This window comes from Ciconia boyciana, chromosome 10 (assembly GCF_034638445.1).
Source record: "Ciconia boyciana chromosome 10, ASM3463844v1, whole genome shotgun sequence".
NCBI classification, from domain to species: domain Eukaryota; kingdom Metazoa; phylum Chordata; class Aves; order Ciconiiformes; family Ciconiidae; genus Ciconia; species Ciconia boyciana.
Genome location: NC_132943.1, coordinates 2,016,308 through 2,043,120, shown reverse-complemented (window position 1 = coordinate 2,043,120; position 26,813 = coordinate 2,016,308). Strand labels below are relative to the sequence as shown.

The window sequence follows — 26,813 nt, the reverse complement described above, 5'->3', positions numbered from 1 at the left end:
AAGCGTGGCAGACTCGCCGCAGCTGCTGTCTGTCCTTATCTGCTGATAAATATAGCAGTAGTTTGCACCACTTTTGGTTCCTCAATGTGCATATGCATGATTATTCACCAAATCCACTTCCCCTGGAGCACAAGAGGGAACGGCGAGAGAGGAAGCTCTGGCTGGCACCCACAGACACCAGCGCCAGCTTGCACGTTGGCATCACGTGGAAGGCAGAGGTCATGACAGTGGGGATGAGCTAGCTGGTTACGTGTCCGATATCAAAAATACTTCTGTATCCATTTTTATAAAGTCTGTGGCAAGTGAGTGCTTGTGTCATAAGTGTGAGGAATTTAAGTCCTATTTTTAATTAGAGAACAAATGTTGGCATGGTCAGCGCAGTCTCCCTTGCACTGCTCGTGCTCAGTGCCTTGGATCTGACGTGAACCTGTTTTGAGGTGAGAGCAGAGCGGGAGGGCTTCCCACCCAGTCACACTGCCCAGTCTGCTGAGGCCTCTGTTAAGCATCTGTGACACTTTATATTGTTTTAGTGCTGAGCTTTGCGTTAAAGACCTCCTTCTGCCAGGAATTAGGTGTTGAATCACCCGGTGTGGTGTTTCCTACAGGCTTTGCACGCTCCGGTGTCAGTGGCTTGCAGCCCTGATGGCCAGGACAGGCTTGCACCCTTGAGGGGACAGCAGAATAAAAGGAGGTGGTGTGAGCAAGACAGGATGGCCTCTTTCTTGTATTTAAAAAGAAAAAAAAAAAAGTTACGGTGTTCCCTGCAATTTTACTCAAGTCAGCAAGCTGCTCTCAGTAACTCTCTGACATGTTACAGTTGGTTTTGTTCCTTGTTCCTGCAGTCCCAGTAAGGACGTGTTGGTAGTCACAGTATACATTAAGTATTCTCAGATGTACATACAGTTTAGTCTGTAATTTAACAGAAAGATTTGTCAGTCCTCAACACCCGACTCTTACTCATTTTTCCCGTGCTCGCAGGGAGGGGCAGTCGTATCTGGGGAGTGGGAGGGCAGCACAGCTTAGTGCAGCCTGGAAGCAAGACAGTGGCAGCAGCCTGCAGCCAGACACCTTGCTGGCAGCTATGGCGTTTGTCCACTGTTTTTAAAAAAAAAATCATCCCTCATCTTTATTTAAGATATTAAATGGTGTATTGTAAGGATATAATAGGGAATATGCATGTGAGTCTGTGTCTGTAGAAGCCTGCTGAGCTGTGAATATTCAGCATCTATCTGGACAGCCTGTAAGAAAATTCCCTGGTCCTCTCAGGCCAGAGGTTGAAGGTAGTGGTGAAATTTGCTTAAAAAAGGATAAATACGTCTTTTTCAGGACTTGCCCAAATACTAATAAAATCTGCGTCTTTGGGCCGCTTCCCCTGACTAAGGCTTTGACTAATGACAAGCCTAAAGCTAGAAGAGAGAGCTCATAACAAACGATTTGGCAGCTCCGCTCGTTCTCGTCACCATCTGGCCCTAACGAGCTCCGCACGCTGCTGCGAGCGCTAGCCGACGAGCGCTTCGGGGGGCGAGCGGGCAGCGCCGCGGGCCCCTGCCGCCGGCTCGCTGCGGTACCGGCGCTGCAGGAGTTGCACCAGGCTGTGCCCGGGGCAGACATCACTCCTGTCCGCAGGACGGGATAATACAGGTGCCAGAGCCCAGGCTCCGGGATGTAACGGTAAAGCTCGAGTAATTCAAGGAGTTGCAACGACTGAACATAAACAAAGAGCTATTCCTGCGGGACCTGGCTTTCACGTTGCCCTAAATGGAGAGCTGTCTGGGAAGCTGTAGCTGGAAGGGGCTGTGGTTAATTGCATGGATCGACAGGGAGGGAAGAGCAACAAAAAGGCAAAAGTATTTTAGAGAAGGTTCCTGTTGTTGACATTGACTTACTTCATTGTAAAAGCAACTTTCTTAGATTAGTTTTCTTTGACTTAATAAATTCCTTAGTTGTGTATGTAAGGATCTAAGAAAGGAAATGAGAATTTGGCCCTAATTGAGAGCCAAAGCAAGTATAACAAAAGCGCTTTTGAAATAAAGGTATTTGGCTCTGGGTGATTCGACAGGACAGCAGGGTTCAGCTGGCGAAGGCCAGTACCAGCACTAGGAGGAACCAGGGTTCACCGCAGGAGCTGGAAAGAGTCCTGCAAAAAACCTGACTCGAAACCTGAAGTTCGGTTTCCAACTGCCTGGATCGGGTTGTTTGTGTAGGAGATGGGTACACACCAAGAGGTGGGGATGAGGCATCACAGGAGCTCCGGGATGAGCCGTTAGACCATCTTCCTTCCTCTCTTCCTTGGGGTTGTCCCTGTCACCAGTCTCACAACTTTGCATTATCTAGGGTTAAAGTCATTTTGGAAACAAAGCTGGTCAGGGTCTACATGGGAAGATGTACCTGAAAGGTTTTGACGGACCTTTGTGGTCCCGTGGTCCCGGTTCCTCCAAAGCCAGGCAGTACCGGGCAGTTCAGCTGGGAAAGTTTTTATGGCAGCTCAGCGGCTGCTGGGAGCTCCGGCTGGAAGGAGCAGCCTGGGACATCCCGGCCAGACCTGTAGTCAAAGGCCACCATGCAGCAGATGCCTGCTCATGAGTTTATCCTCTGGGCCCTGTAGCAGATCACGGAGAGTTGGCCAGTTTCCTGTAGCAAACTGATGACCCAGCGAGCGGCCTTCAGTTCTTTCTGCCTGCAAAATGACCCAGAGACCTGGGGTCTCCTGGAGGCGTGTCCTGCCGGTCAAATCAGGTGGCTTTGATTTTATCTTCTCTCAGATTCGTTCTAGAACTACTGAGATACCTCCCAGCTACGTTGAGAAGCTTGGCGTTACCCCTGCTGCAGCAGCGTTACTAGCAGGATGGGGTTATGCCCTTGAGAAGCCCAGCAAGGACTAAGCAGACCTTCTCTTAAAGCAGCTCAGAGGGTGACAGACGTGATCATCTGTGAGCTGAAAGAGGGCTGGGGATACTTGTGGAGAGCAGGATTTGGCTGTGCCTGACATTCAAGAAAAGGGCAAACCTTCTGGGGTCTGTAGCCCCATTCCTGCCGCTCTGCAGGAGGTTTCCCCCACCGCTCATACCGCGCGAGAGCCTTTTCCTTTCCTTCGCTGTGTTGGGACGCGTTTGGATGCCAGCTCCTATGATCTGGTCCCTTGTTCAGTTACCAAACCACAGCTTTGGAAATATGCTTTCTGCAAACAACAAAGCGCCTTTTGTGAAAGTCCCGTTTCCTAAGCTAGGGGTTCCAGTTGCAAAATTAATCTCACTTTTACAGGCCGTTTCAGAAACAGCATTGTTTTCTTAAGAGCTTGTGTGCTTGTATGATGTCTGGCTGTGCGAGCTGGCATGGAGAGCGTTTCTGTTCACCGGCACGCAGTAAAGGTAGACTCTGCAGACATGACTTAATTTCTGGAACCCGTGTTCGCCTCTATCACAGCAGACAAACGCCCCGTAAGCCCGAATCCAGCACCGGCTTGGAAAAAAGCTGCAGAAGAGCGGATCACAGTTTCCCCTTGTAATAACCACAAGGAAATGTGGTCGTTCTCTGTGTCTGACCCATGGGTCCCCGGGAGAGCCCACTCCGACTGCGCCTGGGGCTTTCGGGGGGCCGCCGGGGCCATGCCGTCACCTCCTCTCACGTGCAGCGGTTCTCCTTGCAGGTGGCCTGCATGCAGTTCATCAACATCGTCGTCCACTCGGTGGAGGACATGAACTTCAGAGTCCACCTGCAGTACGAATTTACGAAGCTCGGCCTGGACGAATATTTGGATGTGAGTATGACCCGGGGCTCCACCGCCTCGCAGTGTGGGTCTGCCCTCCCGTCAGGGCTGACCTCTGCGTGGGGGTGCTGGAGGGCCCACGCCACGTCCCACGGCACTGCTGCTGCCCGGCCTAGCCTTAAACCTCCTTAAACCCCCTCACCCGAGAGCTTTCGGAAGGGCAGAGCTAAAAATGCAGTGCCTTGGCCGCTGACTGGGGGCTGTGGCCTGGAGCCACCCCTGCAGAAGAAAAATCAACTGCAACTAACTGCAATTACAGACCGGGAGCTAAATTTGTAGCTTCGCCTTATAACAAAGGGAGGATGAACCGCAGTCGTCCTCGCCCGCGCCACGTCCCTGACCTCCAGCCGTGGGCTGCAGGTCTCGTGTCGGCCCCGGCTCAGGTGCCGCCAGGGCCCCTCTGTCCACGTGTGAAAAAATCCTCCTTTGAGTTTTCTCCTGGCAGCCAGGCGTCTTCTGGCGGCCTGTGGGAAATGCTCTCTTTCAGAAGAAAGCTGCTTTTATATTTCCCGTTTTGTATTTTTCTCTCTCTCCCTGTCCCTGCCCTTGGGAGCACGCACATGAAAACAGTGCTTGTGCTGACGAGGGATTGATTTTTCCCTGCTGACTTCTGCTCAGTAGTAACCAGGAGAGAGGTTTGAGAGGTTTTTTGCTGTCTGCAAGAAGTATTTGTTCATGGTGATACCGAGCACGGGTCTGTTTGGGGTCCCAGGGTGGCACAAACCCTGCAGTCCCTCGGGAACAGGCGGAGCAGTTCAAAGCGTGCTCTGATGTTATCTTTGGAGATAAAGCACGCTCATTTTGAACACAGCAAACCCAGCATGAGGTTAGCGAGAGCGATCGGAGGATTTGCTCCGGGCCACGCGGCTGCTTCGAAGCCAGACACGAGTGATGGCCTCACCCCTGCCTGCCGGCCACGGAGCTGGCAGCCACCGCGGGTAGCAGCAGGGTCGGCCCCACCGGCCGCCCGCCTCGCTGGCCTCGCACCGTCCCAGGGCCGGGTGGTGGATTCAGAGCTTGCCACAATCAAGCAGCAAGCACGGAGGAAAGCAGTAGTATCCTCTGTAGTAACAGAAGATAAGATGCTGCTTAGCTTTATTTGAAAGCTCTGGATGTTTGGTCTTCAAAAATGACCGTTTATCACCTCTGACCCCAGCTACTGTTAAAATGCAAAGCGTTTTCCTGGGTGATGGAAATGGCCTGAGCTCCCACCGCTCCCCCAGCCCGTTTGCTGTCTGCGGCCCTCTCGCTGCGAGGGGCTGCCAGTGCTGAGTGACGCCCTTGTCTTCTTGGGTTTACAGAAACTGAAACACACGGAGAGTGACAAACTGCAGGTGCAGATTCAGGCTTACCTGGATAACGTTTTTGATGTGGGAGCTTTACTGGAGGATGCTGAAACCAAGAATGCAGCCTTGGAAAGAGTTGAAGAACTGGAAGAAAACATTTCCCATGTTAGTACCAAACTTTGTCACCTTTGTCTCTGAAGCGGTTCAGAGCCTGCTCTGCGCGTGGGCTTTGCCGCTGCCCGTTTCGGGGGGTGGAAGCACAGGCACAGCGGGGCTACAGCCTTTGGGGTGAGGTTCACTTAGAAAAAGCCTTAGGACTGCCTTGCCTTCTGTATTGGAGGAATAATCAGATATTTGGCAAATTGATTTGGGAGATCTCAGGCAGGTAAACTTCCTGGGTGCTTTCACGCTATGTTTTGAACCTCATATTCTGCATGTTTTTGTTAACGGGTGCTCCACTTGCTACAAAGATTTGTTCATACGCTGTTTATTGACCTGATGAGAAAATGTCTTATTCTGTCATTTGATTTTCTCTCCTATCTGACACAACCCCCAGCTTCTTATAAAGGACTAGCATTGCCCTGCTAATGTGGGGCTCGCCATGCTGTTTCTGTGTACGTCGAGGGATGGTTCAGGCTGTGCTGCGCGGTGCCTGCCCGTCTAAGCGCTTACACGGCCACGGCTGCAGCGCTCGCACACCTCGATAGCATCAGCCTATTTATCCCCCCAAAAGCCGCGGTGAGCTGGGAGGGGGTGACCCCCCGTGCGGGGGCCCAGCTGAGCAGAGGGTCGCAGCCCCGAGGCCCTGGCACGGCAGGTTTGCAGCTTCGGAGGCTTCAGCTTCGGTTCGGTTGCGGTTCCAGGTGGAGTCACTTGGTGCATGGAGCCTCTGCAAAGAGTTCTCTTAGGAGCCGGGAAAGCTAATTTACATAGAAATTGCAAAACCCTCAGCAACGCAGTGCTGGTAAATAGAGCAGATAACCATCCTGTCTGTGTCTCAAAACGTATTACTGGGCTCAAGAGGTAAGGGACTGAAAAATAGCGCTGTGCAGATAAGCAGTGTTTGTTCACGGCTTTTCTGTCCCCTGCCTTCTTGGTGTCAGGTACTTTAGTCCAGAAAACATGGCTTGGCTGTTTTAAATTTAAAATGTTTTCTATACTTTAAAAGAAATCATAAGAGGGTCATTCTGTTACCATTCCTATACGGCCATCACTTAGAATAAATATGTTCTTAAAACAGCTTGCTGTGCAGTATTTGCCCCTCTGAAGTGCTCTTCTGCTAGAGAAGGGGGGTTCAGTAGAACTGGCACCATTTGCTTCATGGATCCACTCCTTTTAGCTGTTTAGAAACTTAATGGTTTACTCTGGTGGCAAATTTTTAAGGGCTCGCTTCTGATCTCTTGTTACATAAACTAGACTCATCCCAGGAGAATGGACATAATTTGCTGTCATATGTTGACAGAAATACTAATAATAGAATTGCAGAAGTTTTATCTCAAAAACACGGCAACCGCTGCCACCTCACCACCTCTGCAGCCTCGCCTGAGTCGGTGTGATTGGTGGTGATGGAAAAAGGCAGCAAGAACAGTGGGGCTTTTAGATCCCAGGTTTGTGGGGCTGGCAAAAAATAAAAATAAATCAAAAGACCGTGGGAGGAAAAAATAAACGGTTTCATTCATTACCAATCAGATTAGCCTCATTGTGAGAGATGATATTTACAGGTTCCACCGTTTCAGCATCTACTGATTTTGCAACAGTGCCACTGTGGTGCTCTGTGGGGTTTTGGGGTTTCAGGTCAGACTTAGTGTGTATGAAAATAATTGCATTTTAAGTGCTTTATTGTAGAGTAGGCTCTCTTAGCTGGACAGGTTCATAGGTACAGTCCAGCCAGGTTACCTGCTGGTCGTAGCTGAAGGATAACATTCATGTTGAGGAACCTTCATCGGGGCAGTTTGTGCCCCCTGATTGCATGCAGGAACCCTCTCTCTTTCCAAAGAAAGACTTCAGGGTTTGGTGGAATATCAATAATTTACTACGTACCACTGCTCCAACAAGCGTTCCTGACATTTTGGTTGAGAAGACTACTGTTACCCACTTAGATAATCTTATTTCTCTTTTGAATGATAGTTATCTGAAAAACTCCAAGATACGGAGAACGAAGCCATGGCAAAGATTGTGGAACTGGAAAAACAACTTATGCAAAGAAACAAAGAACTGGATGTGATTCGGGTAGGTGCGATGGGAAAGCTCTGGCTCAGTGCCACACTTCAGGGTAGCGATCTCCTGGGCTCTTTGTGTTTGGGAGGTAATGACTCTTTTAACAGGCCAAGTGACTTCTGTTAGCTTCCTAATTTTGCACCTAGGACAGATTTCAAGTAGAATTACTAGTGTGTGCACTCAAAGATGGACATAAAACTCTTTGAACGTGCCAGCAAATTGGTGAATGAGACAGGTACATCTTATCACTCAGGTCTGTAGCATCTGTGTTTGGAGTTTTGCACGTATGGTTGGCTGCGGAGGGGCGTAGGAGGTGGACCCGGAGTCTTTCAGACTTGGGCTGCGCAGCAGCAGGACGGGAACACGTGTCCTGTGTCTGTGCTGTCACACGCAGCCTGCTTTCTGTGCGCAATCCAGACTCGTTGCTTCTTGGTGTACAAATTTAGTAACAAAAATTATTAGTATAATATGAACTAACTTCAGCCTAAATGTTGTTCCAAAGTGTGGTGCTTCTGGGGTTCCTTTGGAGGGTCTGCCCTGGGTACTTGCAGGGACAATCTCCCCTCCATATCAGGAGCTCTGTTCCTGCTTCCCTTCACGGGCCAACATCTGCTCATACGTCGAGCAACCGGCAAGGCATCAGATACTCTCTCTTAAAGTCAAAATCGAGGTAGCCTACCTACGCTATATGTTTAAGACTAGCATAAGAAATGGGAGACATCATGAAAAAGTGATGATGGGAAATTCTGCACCCCCGGGGTGTTGGTGCCCACAGGTGAGATTTCTCCCAGGACTCAGTACTGTGCACGGCCTTGCTGCTAGCTTGGGAAAAACACAAAATGAATTCTTCATCGCCAACAAAGACGTATGGTTTGCATCAACGCTCATTGTAAGATAGCGCCTGGTGCAGCGACCGTCCCGTGTCAGGCTGTTCTGTTTCTGGTATTGGTATTCCATTTTGTGAGTACGAGTGCAAATCCCTTGTTTCTGCGGCGTTCTCAGGAAATCTACAAAGATGCGAATACCCAGGTTCACACCTTGAGAAAAATGGTGAAAGAAAAAGAAGAAGCCATCCAGCGACAGTCAACGCTGGAGAAAAAGATCCATGAACTGGAGAAGCAGGGAACCATTAAGATCCAGAAGAAAGGTGATGGTGACATCTCTATCCTTCCTGTTGCTCTGGCCTCTGGGATGGTGCCGGCGGGGTCAGAGGCTGTGGCTGGCACATGTGTCGCACCGGTCGCTGGAGCTGCATCTTCAGTACCATTGCCACCACCTCCACCACCGTTACCCGCCTTAGCAGCAGCATCTGAAGCAGGTAAGAAGCATTTTGTCCCCAGGAGGTGGGCTGGCCGGGAGCTGGAGGTGCAGCTCGTTGTGCCGGGGACAGTCACAGCAGCCTCACGCTGACAAAACCACCTTCAGTTGTAATGAGCCTGCAGGTCATGGCACCTTGCAGCGGCTGAGGATGCTGAGGTCCCCCAGCTGTGTCTGCACTCTCAGTCTCTGGGGCGCTCCCATGTTTGTCTGATCCGTTTCTGAGCCCTTCAGTTGATAGAAAACAATACTAGCTTCTTTCATTAGGGTAGTTTCCTCCTGTGTTGATGCACTGGAGTACTTTGGTGATGGGTCCAACAAATGCTAGGGCCAGTATAGTGGTGGAGAGGAGACGTATAGTGGGGGACAAAGTGGATGCTGTGACTTTTTCTGCGCGTGCTTGTGATATTTCGATCAGCGTTCACGGTAATACCTTGTTTTTCCTTCATTTCGTAGTGCAAAACGGTCCTGTGTCGGTGCCGATGCCGCCTCCACCGCCGCCTCCACCGCCACCTCCACCACCGCCACCACCGCCTCCTCTCCCAGGTCCAGCTTTGGAGACGGCTCCTGCGGCTCCGCTGCCCCCACCGCCCCCGCCGTCAGCACCCCCCCTGCCCGGGACAGCCTCTCCCACCGTGGTGTTCAACTCAGGGCTTGCAGGTAAAGCGCCCGCGCGTCTCCCCAGCATGCTGTGGATTGCTGGCAAAGTAAGCAGAGGCAAGGTCAGGGCACGTCGGCTAGAGCGGACAGGGTACCAAGGTGGGACTTCGTTGCTCTGAACCACCTGAATAATACCCGTTACCTCTTACTGGTATTATACTTCAAGGGGTTTATAAAAGGAAAGAGCATTTATCAACCAAATGGTTTTGGTTTGGTCTGGAAGAGATGGCTTCTTCAGTGAAACTAAAGCTATTGCCAAAAATATTTTTCAAACACGATCATTTTTGGCTTTAAGCAAACAAAATATGGTTTTGAAAGAAAGGCAAAGCTTCATGGTTTTGATTTCTTCAGAGAACTTGATGAAGAAATATTTGTGCAAACTTTTTGTAATTTTTTGGAAGGAAGAAAAATTTACTGACTGTCTTTAATGATGTTTTAATGCGCTCTCTGACGTACGCCAAGCGAGTAAATGCTAATTGGTATCGCACCGCTCCCCCCCAGGAAATCTCAAGAGCACGATATGAGTCCAGAAAGAGAAACGGAGGAGCTCTGATTAATAGCTTTTTTTTTTTTTTTGAAAACTGATTAAGTATTCCAGCCTTTAAAGTTTCTTCTGAAAGCTAAAAGCATCATGGAACTAGAGGGTCCCAGGGCGTATTAAATTAAAAAAAAGGCACAAAAGGCGCGACACAGCTGAGGGTACGGGCTGGTCCCTCCCCGAGGGGTCTGGCAGAGCAGGCGGTGGTCCCGTGGCGCGCAGTGCAGAGCGCAGGCGGTGCTGGATGTGGCCGTGGTGGGGCTCGGAGGGCTGCCGGTGGCACGGGAGCTGCTGCGAGCCCCAGGGGCTTGTGCGGCCAGGTGCCCAGATGCCGTGCCTTACCCCGACGTCCTTGCGGTATTATTTGGGGGTGGGAGCCGTGGAGCAAGCCCTGCTCCTGCACGTGGCTCCTCTGAGCTGCACCGGTGGCAGGGGCAAGCTCCCGCAGCCCAGCTCCTCGCTTAGGTGCTTGGGTGAGATGCCCAAAGCCAGGTGGGGTGGATATTTTGTTCTTCAGTGGGTTGGGAGAGGGAAGGAGAGTGAAAGCGCCTTTTCTTGATACGACGGCTGCGCAGAAAGGAGCGTTTCTCAGGGCAGGAACCTTCTGGGTCAGAGGGGAGTCAGTGAAATAACAAATTTTGCTTTTCTGACCATTACTAACATTTTTTTTCTCTGTTCTTTCCGCTTCCTGGTAAGACGGGCCAATCAAGCTCTTCTGTAGGTTGCTTTCTGCTAAGTATTTACCCACCTCCCCGCGTTTCCCTCTGTGCTGTGCCCGTGTGTGTGCCCCTGGACTCGTGTGGGCGATGGGGAGGCGGGGGGGGGGGGAGGCTGGTGCAGGGGCTTGCTGGCTGGAGCCGGAGCCAGAGCCGGAGCACACAGTAGCTTTGGGGATGCTGCCAACCGTCAGGATTTGGCACCCAGGAGGCCCTGATTCAGCAAAGCACTTCAGCAAGTAATTAAGACGTGCGGTTTCTTTGGAGCCATCCTTGGGCCGTGCTCTCCGCGCCGGTCACGCCGAGGATAGGCTTTTCCCCACGAGGCCAAGTGCTGAGCTGCAGCCGCTTTCGCTGGCTGCAAGTACCCTCTGCGGGGTCTGGTCCCCAGCCGTGGCCCTGTCCCCGCTGCGCTGCTCCCGAGGGCTCTGTAACGGAGGAGGAAGGGAAATTCTAAGAGATTTTGATTAGCTACATCGGGAACTGTCCCATGAGGCAGTTGGCTTCCTTTCCTGTCCTGAAATAACCCAGGAGCAGTTAATCATCTATTCTAATGTATGTGCAAGTGGAAAATGTTTTTTTCATGGGTGTTTCAGATGGAAAAAGCTATTTCTTTTTTTTAATTTTAGGAATTATTTTGAAGTAACCACATTAATTAAGCAGAGAGTAAAACTCTGTTTAGTTTAGATGAGCAGAAGTTGATCACGTGTGTTCCTGTCTTCCAGTTGGATGAATATAATTCTCAAAATACACAGACTTTCAAGCTGAAAATTGTATATGTTTCCTGTTATTCACTTATGGTTCTTTGTTTCAAGCAAATACTCTTGCCAGTAATTTATTCTTTGTGATGCCCCTGCAAAATGAGCTTGAAAGGGACATGGACACACAGCTCGACTCTTGTTTTAAAAGTGGAATGACAAAGCGAGAGAAGCGCTTTCAGCATTCACCCAGCTCTGGTGCGCAACAGGACTGTCCCCTGAAATAGGTCGTCTCTATCCTGGCAAAAACATACATACAGAATCGTTAGGGGAAAGTAAAATAATTATTTGCTCAAGTGCTTTGCAACCTGGGAACCCGGCCATCTTCTGAAACCGAGGGGAAAAAATCTAGCATCTCTCCAGAGCATCGCATATTTAGCAAGATTGCTCCTGCCACGACGAACGCAGGGGAGGCCGGAGTCAGGAGCAGGCACTGGACTGAACTAAACCAACCGTGATCCGTCCTCGGCTGGGGGAGCGGGGAATCTGCAGGGGTGCGCTGCGGGGCCGAGCGTCCCCGGGGGGTGCGGGGGCTGTCCCTTGCGTCCCTCCCTGCCGCTGCCCGCTGCTGCCGGCTGAACGGCTCTTTGCCAGCACCGGAGAGGGAGGACCAGGGTTTCTCTTTCACGTTTGCAGCTTGGAAAGAAACGGGTTTTTTCTTAAGTAATTCGGGAGCAAAATGTTGATCGCTCGCTTTAATGAACGTCCTGATTTTGTAGCAACTAACAACTTCATGTTTACATCAAGATACACAGAAACGAGAACTGAATTAGAGAAATTATTCGGGTACCTTCTGGACCTGTTAGGAACAGGAATAGAAAAGTGTTGTTTTCCTTGCTCCAACATCGCAGTTTTGTACTCTGTTCACAGATTAATGAGAGTAGTCAGTCTTGATTTTCATAGCTTCTCTGAGTAAGTTATTAAATCGCTTACTGCACAGCGCAAGAAGATTAAACCCGTTATTCCAACAGCTCGTGCATGCTGCAGCCCACCCCCTTTTGCTTTAAAAGACAAACCTGGTGCGAAGCAGCACTGCCCCATCGCAGCAGGCGGTGGGAAGGGCCGCTCCCTGTACCAAAACCTTGGGAAAAGGGGCTTTTTTCCTTCTTCTCACCTATTCTGCGTTGAGTTCTGTGACACAGATGACAGATCAGCTGTGCATGGCCGTGCATCAGCTCGCACCAGGGTGGGCTCCGCCACCAGCGGGACAGGGTTAAATTCGACCACTCTCTCCATTTTCTGTAGCGTTTAAAAATAGCCTGGGCTTTTAAATCAATCCAGACAACACGCGGTAATAAAGTAATAACACATTTCCTTTAGTGAAGTTTTCACAGCCTCTGGCGTTCAGTCCGGTTCTGCAGAGGCTGGGCCTGGAAGAGCTGGAGGAAAGCCCCTCGGCGCTGCTTGCCTGTCAGGGCAGCAAGATCTTTCCAGGCTTTCCAGTGTGATAATTCAGCTCTGGCCAGTTCTTCCTCCAGTACTGAAATGCCGGCTCGAAAGCTGCAGTCTGGGCTCGCGGAGTGTTTTTCAGCAGTTGGGGAATTTGTAATTTCTTCTCCTCTGCTGTCTTTAGCTGTGAAAATCAAGAAGCCGATCAAGACCAAGTTCCGCATGCCGGTGTTCAACTGGGTCGCCCTCAAACCCAACCAGATCAATGGGACGGTCTTCAACGAAATAGATGACGAAAGGATCCTGGAGGTATGAGTGCTGCTTGCTGCCTTCTGCCTCCCACTTCTGTCCATAACAGAAGTGAATATCGGTCTCTGCAGGGATAGAGCGCGGCAGTCATTTTGGCAAACAGCTCATCCAGTGGCCCCTGGTACCCAGTAGGTCGGCGTGAGTGCCTTGGTTGAGAATTAGGGATGGTAGCTGGTAGTATCAATTATAAAGGGTGCATACCTGTTGTGTGCATTTGTTTAAAACAGATCAGCCAAGATGAGGAGGATGGGTTTTTCCCAGCCTAAAATCGCTGGTCCGGTCTCTAGGAGTTAGGCTTGGGTGGGTGGCTGCGTGCCAGGGAACGAAGCCCCAAGCGGCACAGCGCAGAGCTGAGGACGCAGGTCTTGTGTGGCACGTGGCTGGATAAAGCCTGAGCGCTAACAGGAATATTTTCCTGAACTTTTGAACGTGTATGGGGCTACTGGGGGTAGAGGCCAGATTTCCCGATCGCTAACGCAGGAGCGCTTGTTCGTTCCAGCCCGAGGCCCCGATCGCGGTACTCTGCTGTAGGCACAGCATCGCAGGGTTGGTACTGCAGTTCTGGCGCAATATTAGGCAGCGCAGGTTTTAGTGTTTGATGAGGGAGGGGATAAATAATTTTCTTTCCTTTTTAGGATTTAAATGTGGATGAATTTGAAGAAATATTCAAAACAAAAGCCCAAGGTCCAGCCATTGATCTTACTTCAAGCAAGCAAAAGATAACTCAGAAAGGGTCAAACAAAGTCACGTTACTGGATGCCAACAGGGCCAAAAATCTTGCCATTACTTTACGAAAAGCTGGGAAGACGGCAGATGAAATATGCAAAGCTATTCACGTGTAAGTAAAACACTTGTCAGCAATGAAATTGTGTTTAAGATTTACTGTGATTTTTGGTAAGTGGAATGGTTTTGAATTGGTAGTTGATGTAAATGTTTTTGCATCTGGAAAAAATCCAGGAGTAAGGATGGAACCATTCTGAATTCCCAGAAATCAGATTCCCTTGAACTAAAATAAAAAACTTGCAGTTTTATGTTGCTGTATCACTATTTGGGCTTAACAAATTAACACTTTTTTTAATTAAAGAAGCTAATTCATGTATATCCACAGCATGCCATTGCATACTGCATCTCTGTTCCGTTTGCCCAGTACTTTCTGTTATAATGAACACCCAAAAGCCAGAGTATCAGGAGGAGGCAACTATTTTAGGTTGCTCTGTAAAGCACGAGTTTAGTCCCAGTGCACTGGAAGGGTTTTGCATAGAATTAAGTTCACGTAATGGCCCCGGGCAGTGCCAAACCCCAGCGTGATGCAGGTGTGCCCGAGGAACGCGGCAGAGCCTGCCGCAGGAGCACAGCCAGGGGCTCGGCTGCGCCCCGTCCCGCGCCGATACGGACCCTTCTGCTGACTCCAGCAGCTCCCGGGGCCGCAGCGCAGGTGTACCTGCTCCTTGGGGCCGATCCTGAATCCATCCCGAAGCACGTAGTTACTCGTGGCCGTGACAAACATCTGCCATTTCTCCATCAAGGAATATCTTCAAATTTGGATGCGCAAGCATTACCTTTGGGCTGGTGAGGAGGGTGACCCGAACCTGCTGCAGATCGAGGCAGGTTCAGCAGTCGGGGTTTACAGGGCTCAGACCCAATTAAATAAAACTGCTATTTGCTCCTCCCCACCTCTCTTCTCTGATAAAAATGAGGTGTGGCCATGGAGGGGTGCGGGGAATGACCACGTCTTTGAAAACAGAAACAAGGTGCCCAGCAGCACCGTTCACATCAGCCCAGTAACCTTGTTCGCATCTTCACGTGCAGAGAGCTTCACATGCAGGACCGTGCCCCCCGCCCCAGCCAGGGCAACACGAGCAGGAGTAACTTCACAGCTTCTGTATGGTTTCTCACTGCTTTACCGGCTCAGGCGCACGTGTAGCTGAGCGGCGTAGGAGGCAGAGCTGCCTTTGGCAGCTTTCTCACTTCGGTTACTTTTCCATCGTTTTGTGTAGAGCCTTGTCGTAACACCGCTTCTTCTGGTTTGTTATCACGCAGGTTTGACCTGAAAACGTTGCCGGTGGATTTTGTTGAATGCCTCATGCGGTTCCTGCCCACCGAGAACGAAGTGAAAGTGCTGCGGCTCTATGAGCGGGAAAGGAAACCTATTGAGAACCTGTCTGACGAAGACCGGTTCATGATGCAGTTCAGCAAGATTGAGAGGCTGATGCAGAAGATGACCATCATGGCATTTATAGGCAACTTTGCAGAAAGCATCCAGATGCTGACCCCGGTGAGTGAGGGACAACCCCTGGGGACACCGGGGGGATGCGTTGCCTGTGCGGGGATCCGGGCTTCCCGGGGGCTCGGGCTCCCCTTGGGAGCTGCGCTCTGCGGCACGGGTCAGCTTGCGGGGAGCATTGCAGTCGTGCGAAGGCGTGGGCCAGTCGGTGAAGGTTATAGAGATTTTAATTTTTCTAAGACAGAGAGGTGGTTTGAGTGTTGTGGAGTGATTACCAGTTCTCACGGAGACAGAACATGACACAATTACACGAATGAAAAGGTGGTTTTCAAGCTATATTTTCATATATCAACGACTCTGATATCCCAGGTTTGTACCCTGAACTGGTCCATACTGTCCTGTTTACCCTGTAGAAGTTCAAAACGGGTTTAAATGAAAATCTAGTTGTTTGTATCATCAGGGAAAGTTATTATCAGTGCTGGTCCGTGGGCTCTTTGAAGTGTGTCCCATTCAGCCTGATGCATCTTTCACAGTCGCAAGGACTGAAATGTAAATACACTTTTACCCAACCACATCTGAGTGTGGTAAATCTGCGGTGCAAATGAATTGTTTGAAATCCTGATGTGTCAGGGCAGGATAACATTCACGTTAGGGCCCACAGTATGGATGAAAAACGAGTTTTTTTTTCAGAATGTGAGTGTTTAGATTTTAATTTTACTCTTGGGTTGGACATGCATTAACCAAAGCTCTTCCTGTGTTTACCCGCAGCAACTTCACGCAATAATAGCTGCATCTGTCTCCATAAAGTCATCCCAAAAGCTTAAGAAAATACTGGAGGTAGGTCTGATTTTAGATATGTTCAATAGCTCCATCACTCACTGTGCACTCCCTTACATATACTGAAACTGTACGTGGATGCTGACATACCAGCTCCCCTTCCAGAGGTTTCTAAAGCACCGTGCATTTGTCCTGAAAATTCATGCTCTGCTCCGTTTCATCCTGGCAGATAATCTTGGCTCTTGGAAACTACATGAACAGCAGTAAACGAGGAGCTGTGTATGGATTTAAGCTCCAGAGTTTAGACCTGGTAAGTAAACCAGAGGTGCCTTGTGGGGACTAGGTGGGAATCCAGTTCATGTCACGGCGAGTGGCTGCCGGGGGACTCGGACGGTGCTTTCCAGCCGGTGAGGGCAGAGAGCGGCAGCGGGGAAGGCGCTCCCTGCCAGGCAGGGTGAGTTTGCTTTGCTTATTGTTGTTCTGGGGGGCCGCTTAGGAGAAGGCACGTGTCTTCAGAGGCTCTGCAGACCACAGCCTGAAAACCACCTGCTAAACGCTTGAATGAGCTTTTACAGCCGTCCCTGTCAGATGGAGAAACACCAGGGAAAGGCGAGCACTGGCTGAGTCACTTTGCTTGGAGCCTGCTGCACCTCCACCCAGCAGTCTCTTTGCCTTCTCTCCCCAGCTCCTAGAAACAAAGTCAACAGACCGAAAGCAGACCCTGCTGCACTATATTTCAAATGTGGTCAAGGAGAAGTACCAGCACGTGTCCCTCTTTTACAACGAGCTTCATTATGTGGAGAAGGCTGCTGCAGGTACTGTCACCCTCCTGTGCCTGGCCAGCGGTGGTGGCACGCGTGCCATGCGAGGGACTTCACGGCACACCATGCTGTGTGCGGGGGCACTTCTTGGTGGGGAATTGCTCGAGCTGTGGGTTCATGTGCTTGTGGAGTGTCGTGGTTTAACCCGAGCCAGCAACCCAGCCCCACCCAGCCGCTCGCTCACTCCCCCCCGGTGGGATGGGGGAGAGAATCGGAAGAGCAAAAGTAAGAAAACTCGTGGGCTGAGATAAAGGCAGTTTAATGGGGAAAGCAAAAACTGCGCACAAGCAAAGCAAAGCAAGGAATTCCTTCACTGCTTCCCATGGGCAGGCAGGTGCTCAGCCATCTCCAGGACAGCAGGGCTCCAGCACGCGTAACCGTGACTTGGGAAGACAAACGCCATCGCTCCGAACGTCCCCCTTCCTTCTTCTTCCCCAGCTTTATACACTGAGCATGACGCCGTATGGTGTGGAATGTCCCTTTGGGCAGTTTGGATCAACTGTCCTGGCTGTGCCCCCTCCAGCTTCTTCTGCCCCTGGCAGAGCACGGGGAGCTGAGAAGCCCTTGGCCAGTGCAGCAACAACTAAAACATCTCTGTGTTATCAACACTGTTTTCAGCACAAATCCAAAACAGCCCCATACCAGCCCCATACCCCAAGTTAGCTCTATCTCAGCTGAAACCAGGACATGGAGCGGGAGCGATGCAGCATTTTTGTTTTATTTCCTAGTGTCTCTTGAAAACGTCCTCTTGGACGTGAAGGAGCTGCAGAGGGGCCTGGATCTGACGAAGCGTGAGTACACCATGCACGACCACAACACGATGCTGAAGGAGTTCATTCAGAACAACGAAGGGAAGCTAAAGAAACTGCAGGATGACGCCAAAATAGCCCAGGTATTTCTTTATTCTCGGGGTTTGGTGAGGGGGGGTGAGTGACACAGTGAGCAGCGGCGTGTCACTGCGCAGGACATGCTTTTATATACACAGCAGGGAGGAGAGGGTGCAGCAATGCTGTGGATTTGTTCCCGAGTTCAAGTGCTAGATGTAGTCGTGCTGGTCTGAGCCAAGGGTTTCACATGCAGAGGAAATCTAGACCCTTTACACTGCAGTACGGATGCAGGATGGATATGCAGACCCCAATACTGCAGTAATGGATGGTGAGTTTCTCTTGAAATATGTGCAACGCAGTAAATCTGTGCTTTTTGTAGGATGCCTTTGATGATGCTGTGAAGTACTTTGGGGAGAATCCCAAGACAACACCCCCCTCGGTCTTTTTCCCAGTGTTTGTCCGGTTCGTGAAGGCCTACAAGGTAAACAGGAGCACCCGCCTCTTCTCTTCTGTCCTTCTGAACCCGATTCGGTGCCTGCGTGGCTCGGGCCACCCAACAAAACAGCTCGTAGCTCCCTCCAGCTTTGACGCAACGTGAGCCAGCCCCGACAGCCCGGCAACACCACCCGGGGCAGCATAAATAGTTGTTTCGGGATTATTTTCGGGGCTGAAAGGCAACACGGCTGTGTGAGATGCTGGAGGAATCCTCAGAAATTGAATGTCTGGGTGGCTGCAGCTTACACCTTTAACCCTGAATACATGTCTTTTGGGACTGGGAGAGGATGGTTTGTGCGACCTAGGAAGGTCTCTCCCAGCCCAGTTTTTTCAGACTGTGTTCAGAAGCAGCTAAATTGCCACACCTAAGCTCCTCGGAAAGCCCCGTGGTAGCAAGTGATAGTGTTACTCAATATTTAGGTTTCCTTAGCAATTGGAAGCTATAACCTGTGCTTTTTTGTGATAAATAGCAAGCAGAAGAAGAGAATGAGTTGAGAAAAAAGCAGGAACAGGCCTTAATGGAAAAACTTATGGAGCAAGAAGCATTGATGGAGCAACAGGACCAAAAGGTATGAAACACATACGTCTTGGTGGCAGGAGCCATCGTGTTCATGTGGTTTTCCTGGTAGCTGAGAAACCTCAGCTCTGGGTAAGAACCTCAGTTGTCCAACTTACAGTTGCCTGGAAGTTTTCTCCTTATGGGGAGAGAACCAAAATAAGCTGAAAGAATACAAGTGTATGGTTCTGCTGCTTTGAAGTCTGCAAAATTAAGAAAAACGGAAGAGACAGAAAGTCATCTTGTCCACATTGGCATTAGCTAAACTTTGTTCTGCTCTGGCCTTGTATCTGTTAAAACCTCATTGGTGTTCAGTGTGCCGAGCCTCCCGTCGCTTACCGGGACAGGGAACGATCGTCCCCAGATCCTTCCCTGTCAGAGCATGGCAGCAGGACTGAGCCCCACGTTACCGTTTTATAGGAATTTTCCTGATGTGTTTTTTTTTTTTCTGAGGTAACACTTTAGATTTGCTAGAGGAGGTTTCCCACGGCTCTAAACCAGCCGCTTTGTCGGCTGGTGCTGCTTCCCACAGCTGCTATTGGGATCTTCAATCCCAGCCAAGCTTTTTCCCTCGGAAGGAAAGCCTATTCTCCTTGTTCCCCTAATGCTTTTCAGAGGGAAGAGCTTGGAGCTCCAGTTCCAAGTGATGAGAAGGCTTGGAAGTAGATTACAAATGTGAGAAAGAAAAGCAGCTTGGCAGCCACGTTCACTCGTGACTCTGCCCATCCTCTCTGTGGGACGTGAGCTAACTGCACACGTGTCTTCTCCCGGTCTCGCAAAATTGGGCAGAAAACTGGCAGTTATGTTTGCTGATTGCTACCAGGGGGATGCCCTCGTGTTTCCCGTTCGGGAAGAGAGAAGCGGCAGGGTAGCTGGAGCTCAGTCCTTACAAGTCCTCTCTTCTTTGCTTTCAGTCTCCTTCACATAAAACAAAGAGACAGCAGCAAGAGCTGATTGCAGAGCTCAGACGGCGGCAAGTCAAGGATAACAGGCATGTGTACGAAGGGAAGGATGGTGCTATTGAAGATATTATAACAGGTAAACGCCTTTTGTTCCTTAATCTCAGAGGCCCTTTCACAAAGGATAAAAATGCCTATCTGCCTAGTAGCTATTGGAAGTGCTTCGTGTACTTCTTAAAAAAGTGTTACTCGAGCACAGCTTAGGACATGGTTTATATGATGTCAGTCAAGTATAGAAACTTTTGCTAACGGTATGTAACAAACAAATAACTGCCAGTAACTGCCTTTACGTGTCCGCTGCCAATGCTGCGTGCGCAGACCTCGGGCTCTGTTTCTTAGTTCTTCTCTTTCAGCATGTGGGGACGTACTCGGCCTCTGATGTTTAGAGTAGCCAGTTCAGTGCCTGATCTCAGCGGATGCTCCGGTGGGGATATGCATGCCGTGCAGATCTTTCCCAGAAACCTTTTTTCCCCATAAATGGAATGAATGACGGATGTTTAACATTATTAAGAGCCTACATTTTCATTAAAATGTACTAACAGTAATTGCACCACATTATTGCGCAGTTACAGCAAATCATTTAGTCAGACCTGAATGATTTATGACCCTAAACTGCTTCTGGTTTTACTGCTTCTCAGTTTGGTAGGGAAAGCCTGCACTGATCCCAACCTAGGGCTGGAGAGGGAGGGGCAGAACCCACGTAGCCAGAGGCAGTCAGGACTTTGGTGCAAGTATTGGCTGATAAAAAGAGCCGCCTTCTAAACTGCATTTTGCTCAGGGGTCAAATCATTTTTAATCTGTACAGCTGCTCTGATTGCAATACTTTGATTTTACTGCATGTTCTTCACCCGTGGTGTGAAAGGAACACGATTTTAACACTTCAGTAGCTTTACAGTACTTTGTTTCCATTGCACAGAAGCTCAAAAAAAGGTCTTTGGGCAGGATTTGCTTGGCTCCTGCTCCTGAATGCTTTTCACATGAGTTTTTCCTGCAGGAGGGCAGGAGAGCTGTTTTACCACTCATTAAGGAAAGCCAGAGCATTTTTGCCCAACTAGATGACAGGGCTGAAATGCTTGAAGCTTTCACAACTCTTTTTAACCTTGATTAATAGCTTCCTGAGATAATATTCTTTGTTTAAAGGGCAGAGTCGCTGTAATCTGTTACTGCTGCTACACCTCCTTCAGACCCCTGGAAGCTTGTTTAATTGGTAAAGTGGTTCTCCTGCTCTGTGGGAGAAACAGATTGTGTGGCAGAAGACCATCCACATGCAAAAGGCAGTCCAGCGGAGGGAGTGCCGGACTCAAATTAAACACTTCCTAGGCCTTGTGCCTACTATTTCCCATTACAGGGGTGTCTCTGAGGGCCTCAAGCCGTGTGATAACAAAGGTCAGGCATGGGAAGTCAGGTAGGACCAAGGTCACTTGAATCCGGCCCATGAGATCTCTGTCAGTGGTATGGAAATGATCGCAAGTGTCGTTTTAAATTGGACAGTGCCTCATCAGATGCACAGAAAAGCTCTGCTGATCCGGAGCGGAGCACTGTCTAAAAACACACCCTTTTCTGGAGCACGTTTAGCAATAGTCTCTCAAACCCCTTGAAAACGATGTAATATAAGAAGTACTTATTCAAAGACTTAGAACTGCCTTGTTGCCAAAGCCTGCCAAAGTGCAGTTGCGATTAGACAGCTGGCTGGAACGTGTAAGACCGTCCCTGGGTGTCCGTAACCGAGCACTAACACTGTACTAATGCGATAGATCCGCTTCTCACAGCTCTGTTTGTCTGTTTGGCTGTTATTCCCATGCAGTGCTGAAGACTGTGCCCTTTACCGCTCGAACCGCCAAGCGGGGCTCTCGGTTTTTCTGCGAACCTGTTCTCACTGAGGAATTCCATTACTAAACTATTCCTCTTTCACATCTGATGCTCTTAGAAAAAAGAAAGGTTGCTGTAGATTTTTTGACACTTCTCCATTTGTACGGATCTCAGCCAGGATCATGTGAATGTTGAGTGTATAGTAATGTCCAGCGTCCGCCTGAAGTTGTATTTTGTCACCTCTTGTTGCATGTTCTTGTGTTTCAGTAACTTTTTATTCCATCCCATTGACTTTGCGCTCGATGCTTTTGGCCATCCTTGTGTTTCAAAGGCATCTCTCACCCTCATGACGAATGCCATAGAACAGCAAGTGGTGGAAGTCACGGTAGATTTGGCGCAGGTTTCCTACAGCTCACCAGACTGAGGAGATCAAACGCAGTCAAAAAGTGACGGTTCACTTGGCTTTTCTATGTCATCTCTTCTGGCCTACAGACCTTTCTCTGTATGCCAGTCTACCTATGTAAAATGCATGTAATGCATCAGCTGTATGCCAAAGCACAATTACGGGCTGCATGAACTAAGTGGGACTTCCTTGGGGTTTGCTTTCTGGCTTGGAAGGGTCGTCTGTAATAACGTACGTCCTCTGCGAGGAGTGTTTAGTTTCAGCCTTTTTAACCAGCACCTGCATGCTTGCATGTGAGATACAGGATAAAACGAACAGCATAAAATCTTTTCTCATTCGGTCACATCCATATTTAACTTTCTTCAGTTCCATGCCAACGTTATCTAAAGAAAATCAGAGGTGTTTACTGCGCACTAACCAGTTCCAATTCACTTGGACTTTGTGCGGTGCTGGGGTTGGGCTCGGTAGCGGCAGCGGTGCATGAACCGGGGGGGGAGAGGGAAGGAGCAGAGCTGGGGAAACACTCAGTTATTTGCCAGAACCGCAGAAATTGTGACGATGAAAAGCTTGACATGGAACTGAGCAATTTACATCGTGTGGTGTAAAGGGTTTAAAGAAGGGTGTGTTTAACCCAGCATGTCTGTTAACACTGTTGTCTTGATTTAAGGACTCAGCGGCTTAAGAAGACAACAGTGTTTCACTTCTGCGATATGTATTTTTATGAATGCTTCTAATAAAATTGCAAACTATAATCAGCTCAACAGTTATTTGCTCTTTCGAGTTAATTGCTGTATTATCTTCCTGGAGCCAATCTTCAAAGCAGCTTGGAATTTGGCTAGCGAGAGGCGAGGGTGGCCCTCCTGTCCTTTCCCCTCCGTGGCAAACCTCTTCTCGTAGCCTTGGCCTTACCCCCTCTCGCTCTGTTGGCTAACGTGCCTGGGAGTTTTGAACGCTGAGTTGACTTGCTCTTCATTTTCCATCCCATTTTTTTACTTAACCATCATTTTGTGTTTTGTTTTGTTTTGTTTTTTTTTCTGTTTAGCCCTAAAGAAGAATAATATCACTAAATTTCCAAATGTTCACTCGAGGGTAAGGATTTCTTCTAGCACACCGGTGGTGGAGGATACACAGAGCTGGCAAGCATCACTTTTTACTTAGCTTCCTCCTCTCTCTGTATGCCAGACAGCCTGTTGGTAGATGTGGCTAAGAGTAATACTGGTGAGAGCCTAAAGGCCAGTGGAGACTGAGACCCTTTATTTTCACCCTCCGTGGTGCAGGGGATCCGTAGGCCACGGGCTGGTGACCGGCTTCATGCTCTCCCCGGTTTGGCCCTTTCTCTGCCGAGTTTAGCCCGAGATAGGCAGTCTTGTCCCCAGGTTGTGGCAACCCCATAGTTCCCTGGATATTCTGCTGCCCCTCGTCTCGGTCCTGCTACAGCCACCGAAGGGGACATGAGAGATGGACAACCAGCAGCTCGAAGCGTGGAGGTGGGAGAGGGCAGCCTCAAGCGAAGGCACCTTCTGCTGGGGTACACCAAGAGCTGAGAAGTTTGGGAGTTGTGTTGAAACCGAGACAGAAGTCGTCCAGGAAATGTGAGGGAGGGTTTGCCCAGTCCAACGCAAATTTGTTTTCCAGGAGAGAAATATTTTAGCTCGAATTAGTCTTGAGGTGTACCAAGTGTGCTCGTTGTGTCGTAGCCACGCACGTAACACGTGTAACAGCACACGTAACACAGGCTTCCATCAACACGTCCATCTCCAGCTTTCTCCACTGTTCCATCCATTGCATGCTCAGCATTCCCTCCTCTTCCCTCCCGAGCTCTCGCCTCCCCAGCAGCAGCAGCAGCAGCAGCAGCAGCAGCAGCAGCAGCAGCAGCAGGGCGGGTCGGGCCGGGCTTTGCTGCCAGTGAGGAGGAGGAGGGAGGGGGGTGGCTGCTCCTCCGCTGCCTTCGGCTAACGAAGCATCTCTGCGGCCGGGCGAGATGGTGGCAGCGGGGCAGGATGGCAGCTGGAGCTTTGCGAGCCGGTTGCAGCGTACCAGCTGCTTTATCTGGGGGCACCCTCTTTTAAATCACTGGGTAGATAGGGAGCATAGACCCACCCTTGTGTTGCTAAACACTGGCAGCGTTGTACCCTGGGGTCACACGTCTCCAGTGAGCTTCATCGCGCTTTAGACAACTCCCTCAGCTCACGCTAGCGTTTGTTTGAGGGGCTGCGTGAAGGACCGAGGCATACGTCAAGCAGACTGATTTCAGTTGCTGTTGCCTTCCTCACTGACGTTAGTGAACACCAGCAGCCCGGGGGTGGGGGGACGTCCACACTAACTTGACGGCATAACTCCATGTAGTTTCACCAGCATTTCAGCGCATTTCACCAGTATTACCTGCTGCTTGGGTGCGTAGTAAAAGGGCACGTCAGTATTTGCTCACTTCTGCTCTCGTTGGGTTGAAGTCCCTGCTCCTGTTCCTACACAAGCTGCTTTGACTGGCTTCCAGCAGGACTTTGCCTTGTCTAGACTGCGTGTGCGTGCATGTGTGCGTGTGCGTGTGCACGTGGGCGAGCCGTGCGTGTTCACGAACGCCGCTTTCCTCTCCGCAGATCTTCGAAACCAGCCGTACCGACGGGCCGACGCGGTGAGGAGAAGCGTCCGGCGGCGCTTTGATGATCAGAACTTGCGCTCTGCGAACGGTGCTGAAATAACCATGTGAGCTGGAGACCTGCAGGGGTCAAGGAAAGGGGGTGCTTGGATGATACCTTGTCCATGTGAACTCTGTTCATGATCTGCCACTCATGTACAGCCTTGGGAACAGGAAAATTTACCTTCTAAAGGGCTCAAAGACCTAGAAAATATATAGGAACGTCAGCAATGGGCTCTCCACTCAACCGTAGCTAACAAGTGCCTAAAATTGAAGTACCTGCTCAAATTAATCAAAGCAATAGGACTTGATTTGATTGGGTATCTTTTTACACCAATACATTATTCAGTATTTTTAACCAAAATGTAAAATACATGTTGTTTTTGGGTGTTTAGTTTGGTTTGATTATATAAAAGTTTAGTGACTGGTCTCCTGTGGACCTGACCTGCACCCCGACTGGTTGTAAACAGGTAACACTTGGACGTGCTCTGCTTTTAACTGCATTCCTGTGCTGTCCGCCGAGGGATTAACCTTGGCTTCAGCTGCACTTACTAGCTTTGGGTTTTGTTTTGTTGGTTTTTTTTTTTAAAAAGGAAGACATTTAAGGGCTTTCTATATGTAATATGGAAAGAATTCCAAGAGGAGACCCGTACCTTTCCCCACCACACGCACAGACTCCACCCCACCGTAGCTAGGATGTGGTACCACGTACGTCAGCGATCACAAGATGCGTAGCAAACGAACACGAGGCTTCACCTGGAGGTTGGGATGGTTGTAGGGTGCAATGCCGGGCTGAGGCACGGGGTGCTGGGGCACAAACGCATTGCAGATGCAGAAAAACGAGAAGGGTGGCTAAGGCACGTCTACGTTCTTCAGCTAGAGGCAGCTTTTGAATAACAGTGTATTTATTAATTAGCACTAAGGTATTAACATCTCAATAATCAGTATTAGGATTCTGAGGACCATTGCAGTTCAGTTACTCGCACAGAGAATCATCCCGTGCCCTGCTCCGTAGGATTAGTACCCCACTACAGCTCCAAGTTCCTTGGACAATCCAGTTCCAATTCCCGGCTAAGGATCCTTTGGTCAGCAAAGGGAAGCCCGGCCTCAAAATCCCTATCGGTTATAGGTTATCCGTTGCGTTTCAAAGCTTAAAAAGGGAGATGAGTCGGACTTTGGCAACATTATGCACCCCCGCTGCTCGTGTGCACCCGTAGCCCAGAGCAGCAGGATGAAGCCGAAGTCGTGCCGGCAGGGTACGCGATCTTCTCAGAAGCGGAGAACTGGACTGAAGAGAAATTTGTGCTTTCCAAGATACATTTTGCTTACAGCTTACCTTCCCTGGTCTCATTGCATCAATATGTTAATTGTAAAATTTATTGTATAGTATTTAACCACTGAATTTCTTTTTCTTTTATGTTGTGCTTATGTGAACCACTGGTGAAGGTCCCGTTTTTTTTTTTTTTCTTGGATCATGTGTAGTTATATGATAATCTGTTTTTAAATGTACAGATATTTTGCTACAAAATTGGTGCAGTTTTTTATGGTTTTTACACTTCTCTTTTATTCCCACTTCAGCCTCTGGGTAATATTGTAAATATTGTTTAAAAAAAAATGCATCAGCCTGTGCTATACAATCTGAATGTTATTTTAACTTATAGTTTTTGTTTTTATATTTAACTAAATGGACAGTTTGGGGCTCAAAGTTACCACATTGACCTCTGCTTACCTATTTACAGGAAGTTGACTTTAAAAACTGCCACCTTCTTGCATTTACAGCAACGCGTACCTGACATGCTAAAGAGAACATGCCAAATTGCCTCTTTCTTCACTGACAGTGATAGAAGAGTATTTTAATCTGCGTAAGAAAATTTGACAATTAATTTAATAAACTGTTAGGCAAACGGTTAAAAGCACTAGCGCTCACCTTCTGAAGCTCAAAGGTATTTTTTTAATTGAAGACAAAAATTACCGTTCAACTAGAATAGAACGCTGGCATGTTCTCTTTAATATTTTTCTAGTAATAGACCTGCTTCTTAGCAATATTAGAAGTGTTTTATAAAAGCAGTTCATGTTACTTTCCTGGTCTGTTCCTGGCATAAGATCAAATAAACTATTTACACTACTACACAGAAGCCAGAGGGGCTGTTTTGGGCACTTGTACCCTTTCCCCACCAAGGGCGATATGCGCCAGGTGAACACCTGGAGCTGTCCGCAGCAGCAGCGAGAAAGCCTGGCTGCTGGTTGGGTTTGGGGAGGGGTGATTTTTTTCCCTTTACAAACCATTCACTATTTGCTTTTGCACATCTCATCCCTCAGTGACTGTAAATGGCCCCTGGCGCTTTTATTTT

At 49.3% G+C, this 26,813-nt stretch overlaps 1 protein-coding gene across 6 annotated transcripts in view; it reads left to right on the top strand.

Annotated features, from left to right (window-relative positions):
- FMNL2 (formin like 2) overlaps nucleotides 1–26,590 on the top strand; it is a 155,277-nt gene extending 128,687 nt beyond the window's left edge. For 2 of the 6 annotated variants that reach the window (XM_072874789.1, XM_072874794.1), the window contains exons 11-26: nucleotides 3,647–3,757; nucleotides 5,068–5,217; nucleotides 7,180–7,281; nucleotides 8,272–8,587; nucleotides 9,043–9,246; nucleotides 12,832–12,956; nucleotides 13,592–13,794; nucleotides 14,997–15,231; nucleotides 15,949–16,017; nucleotides 16,187–16,267; nucleotides 16,643–16,772; nucleotides 17,507–17,670; nucleotides 17,985–18,086; nucleotides 18,571–18,669; nucleotides 19,571–19,694; nucleotides 22,870–23,000. In XM_072874789.1, coding sequence (XP_072730890.1) covers nucleotides 3,647–3,757; nucleotides 5,068–5,217; nucleotides 7,180–7,281; nucleotides 8,272–8,587; nucleotides 9,043–9,246; nucleotides 12,832–12,956; nucleotides 13,592–13,794; nucleotides 14,997–15,231; nucleotides 15,949–16,017; nucleotides 16,187–16,267; nucleotides 16,643–16,772; nucleotides 17,507–17,670; nucleotides 17,985–18,086; nucleotides 18,571–18,669; nucleotides 19,571–19,694; nucleotides 22,870–22,985 — 2,331 coding nt within the window. In that variant the 3' untranslated portion in view covers nucleotides 22,986–23,000. Of the gene's footprint in view, nucleotides 1–3,646; nucleotides 3,758–5,067; nucleotides 5,218–7,179; nucleotides 7,282–8,271; nucleotides 8,588–9,042; nucleotides 9,247–12,831; nucleotides 12,957–13,591; nucleotides 13,795–14,996; nucleotides 15,232–15,948; nucleotides 16,018–16,186; nucleotides 16,268–16,642; nucleotides 16,773–17,506; nucleotides 17,671–17,984; nucleotides 18,087–18,570; nucleotides 18,670–19,570; nucleotides 19,695–21,419; nucleotides 22,816–22,869; nucleotides 23,001–24,424 lie in introns of those variants that run through there. The other 4 variants (XM_072874793.1, XM_072874791.1, XM_072874790.1 and 1 more) reach the window with 4 other exon arrangements.
- Nucleotides 26,591–26,813: the final 223 nt, after the last annotated feature.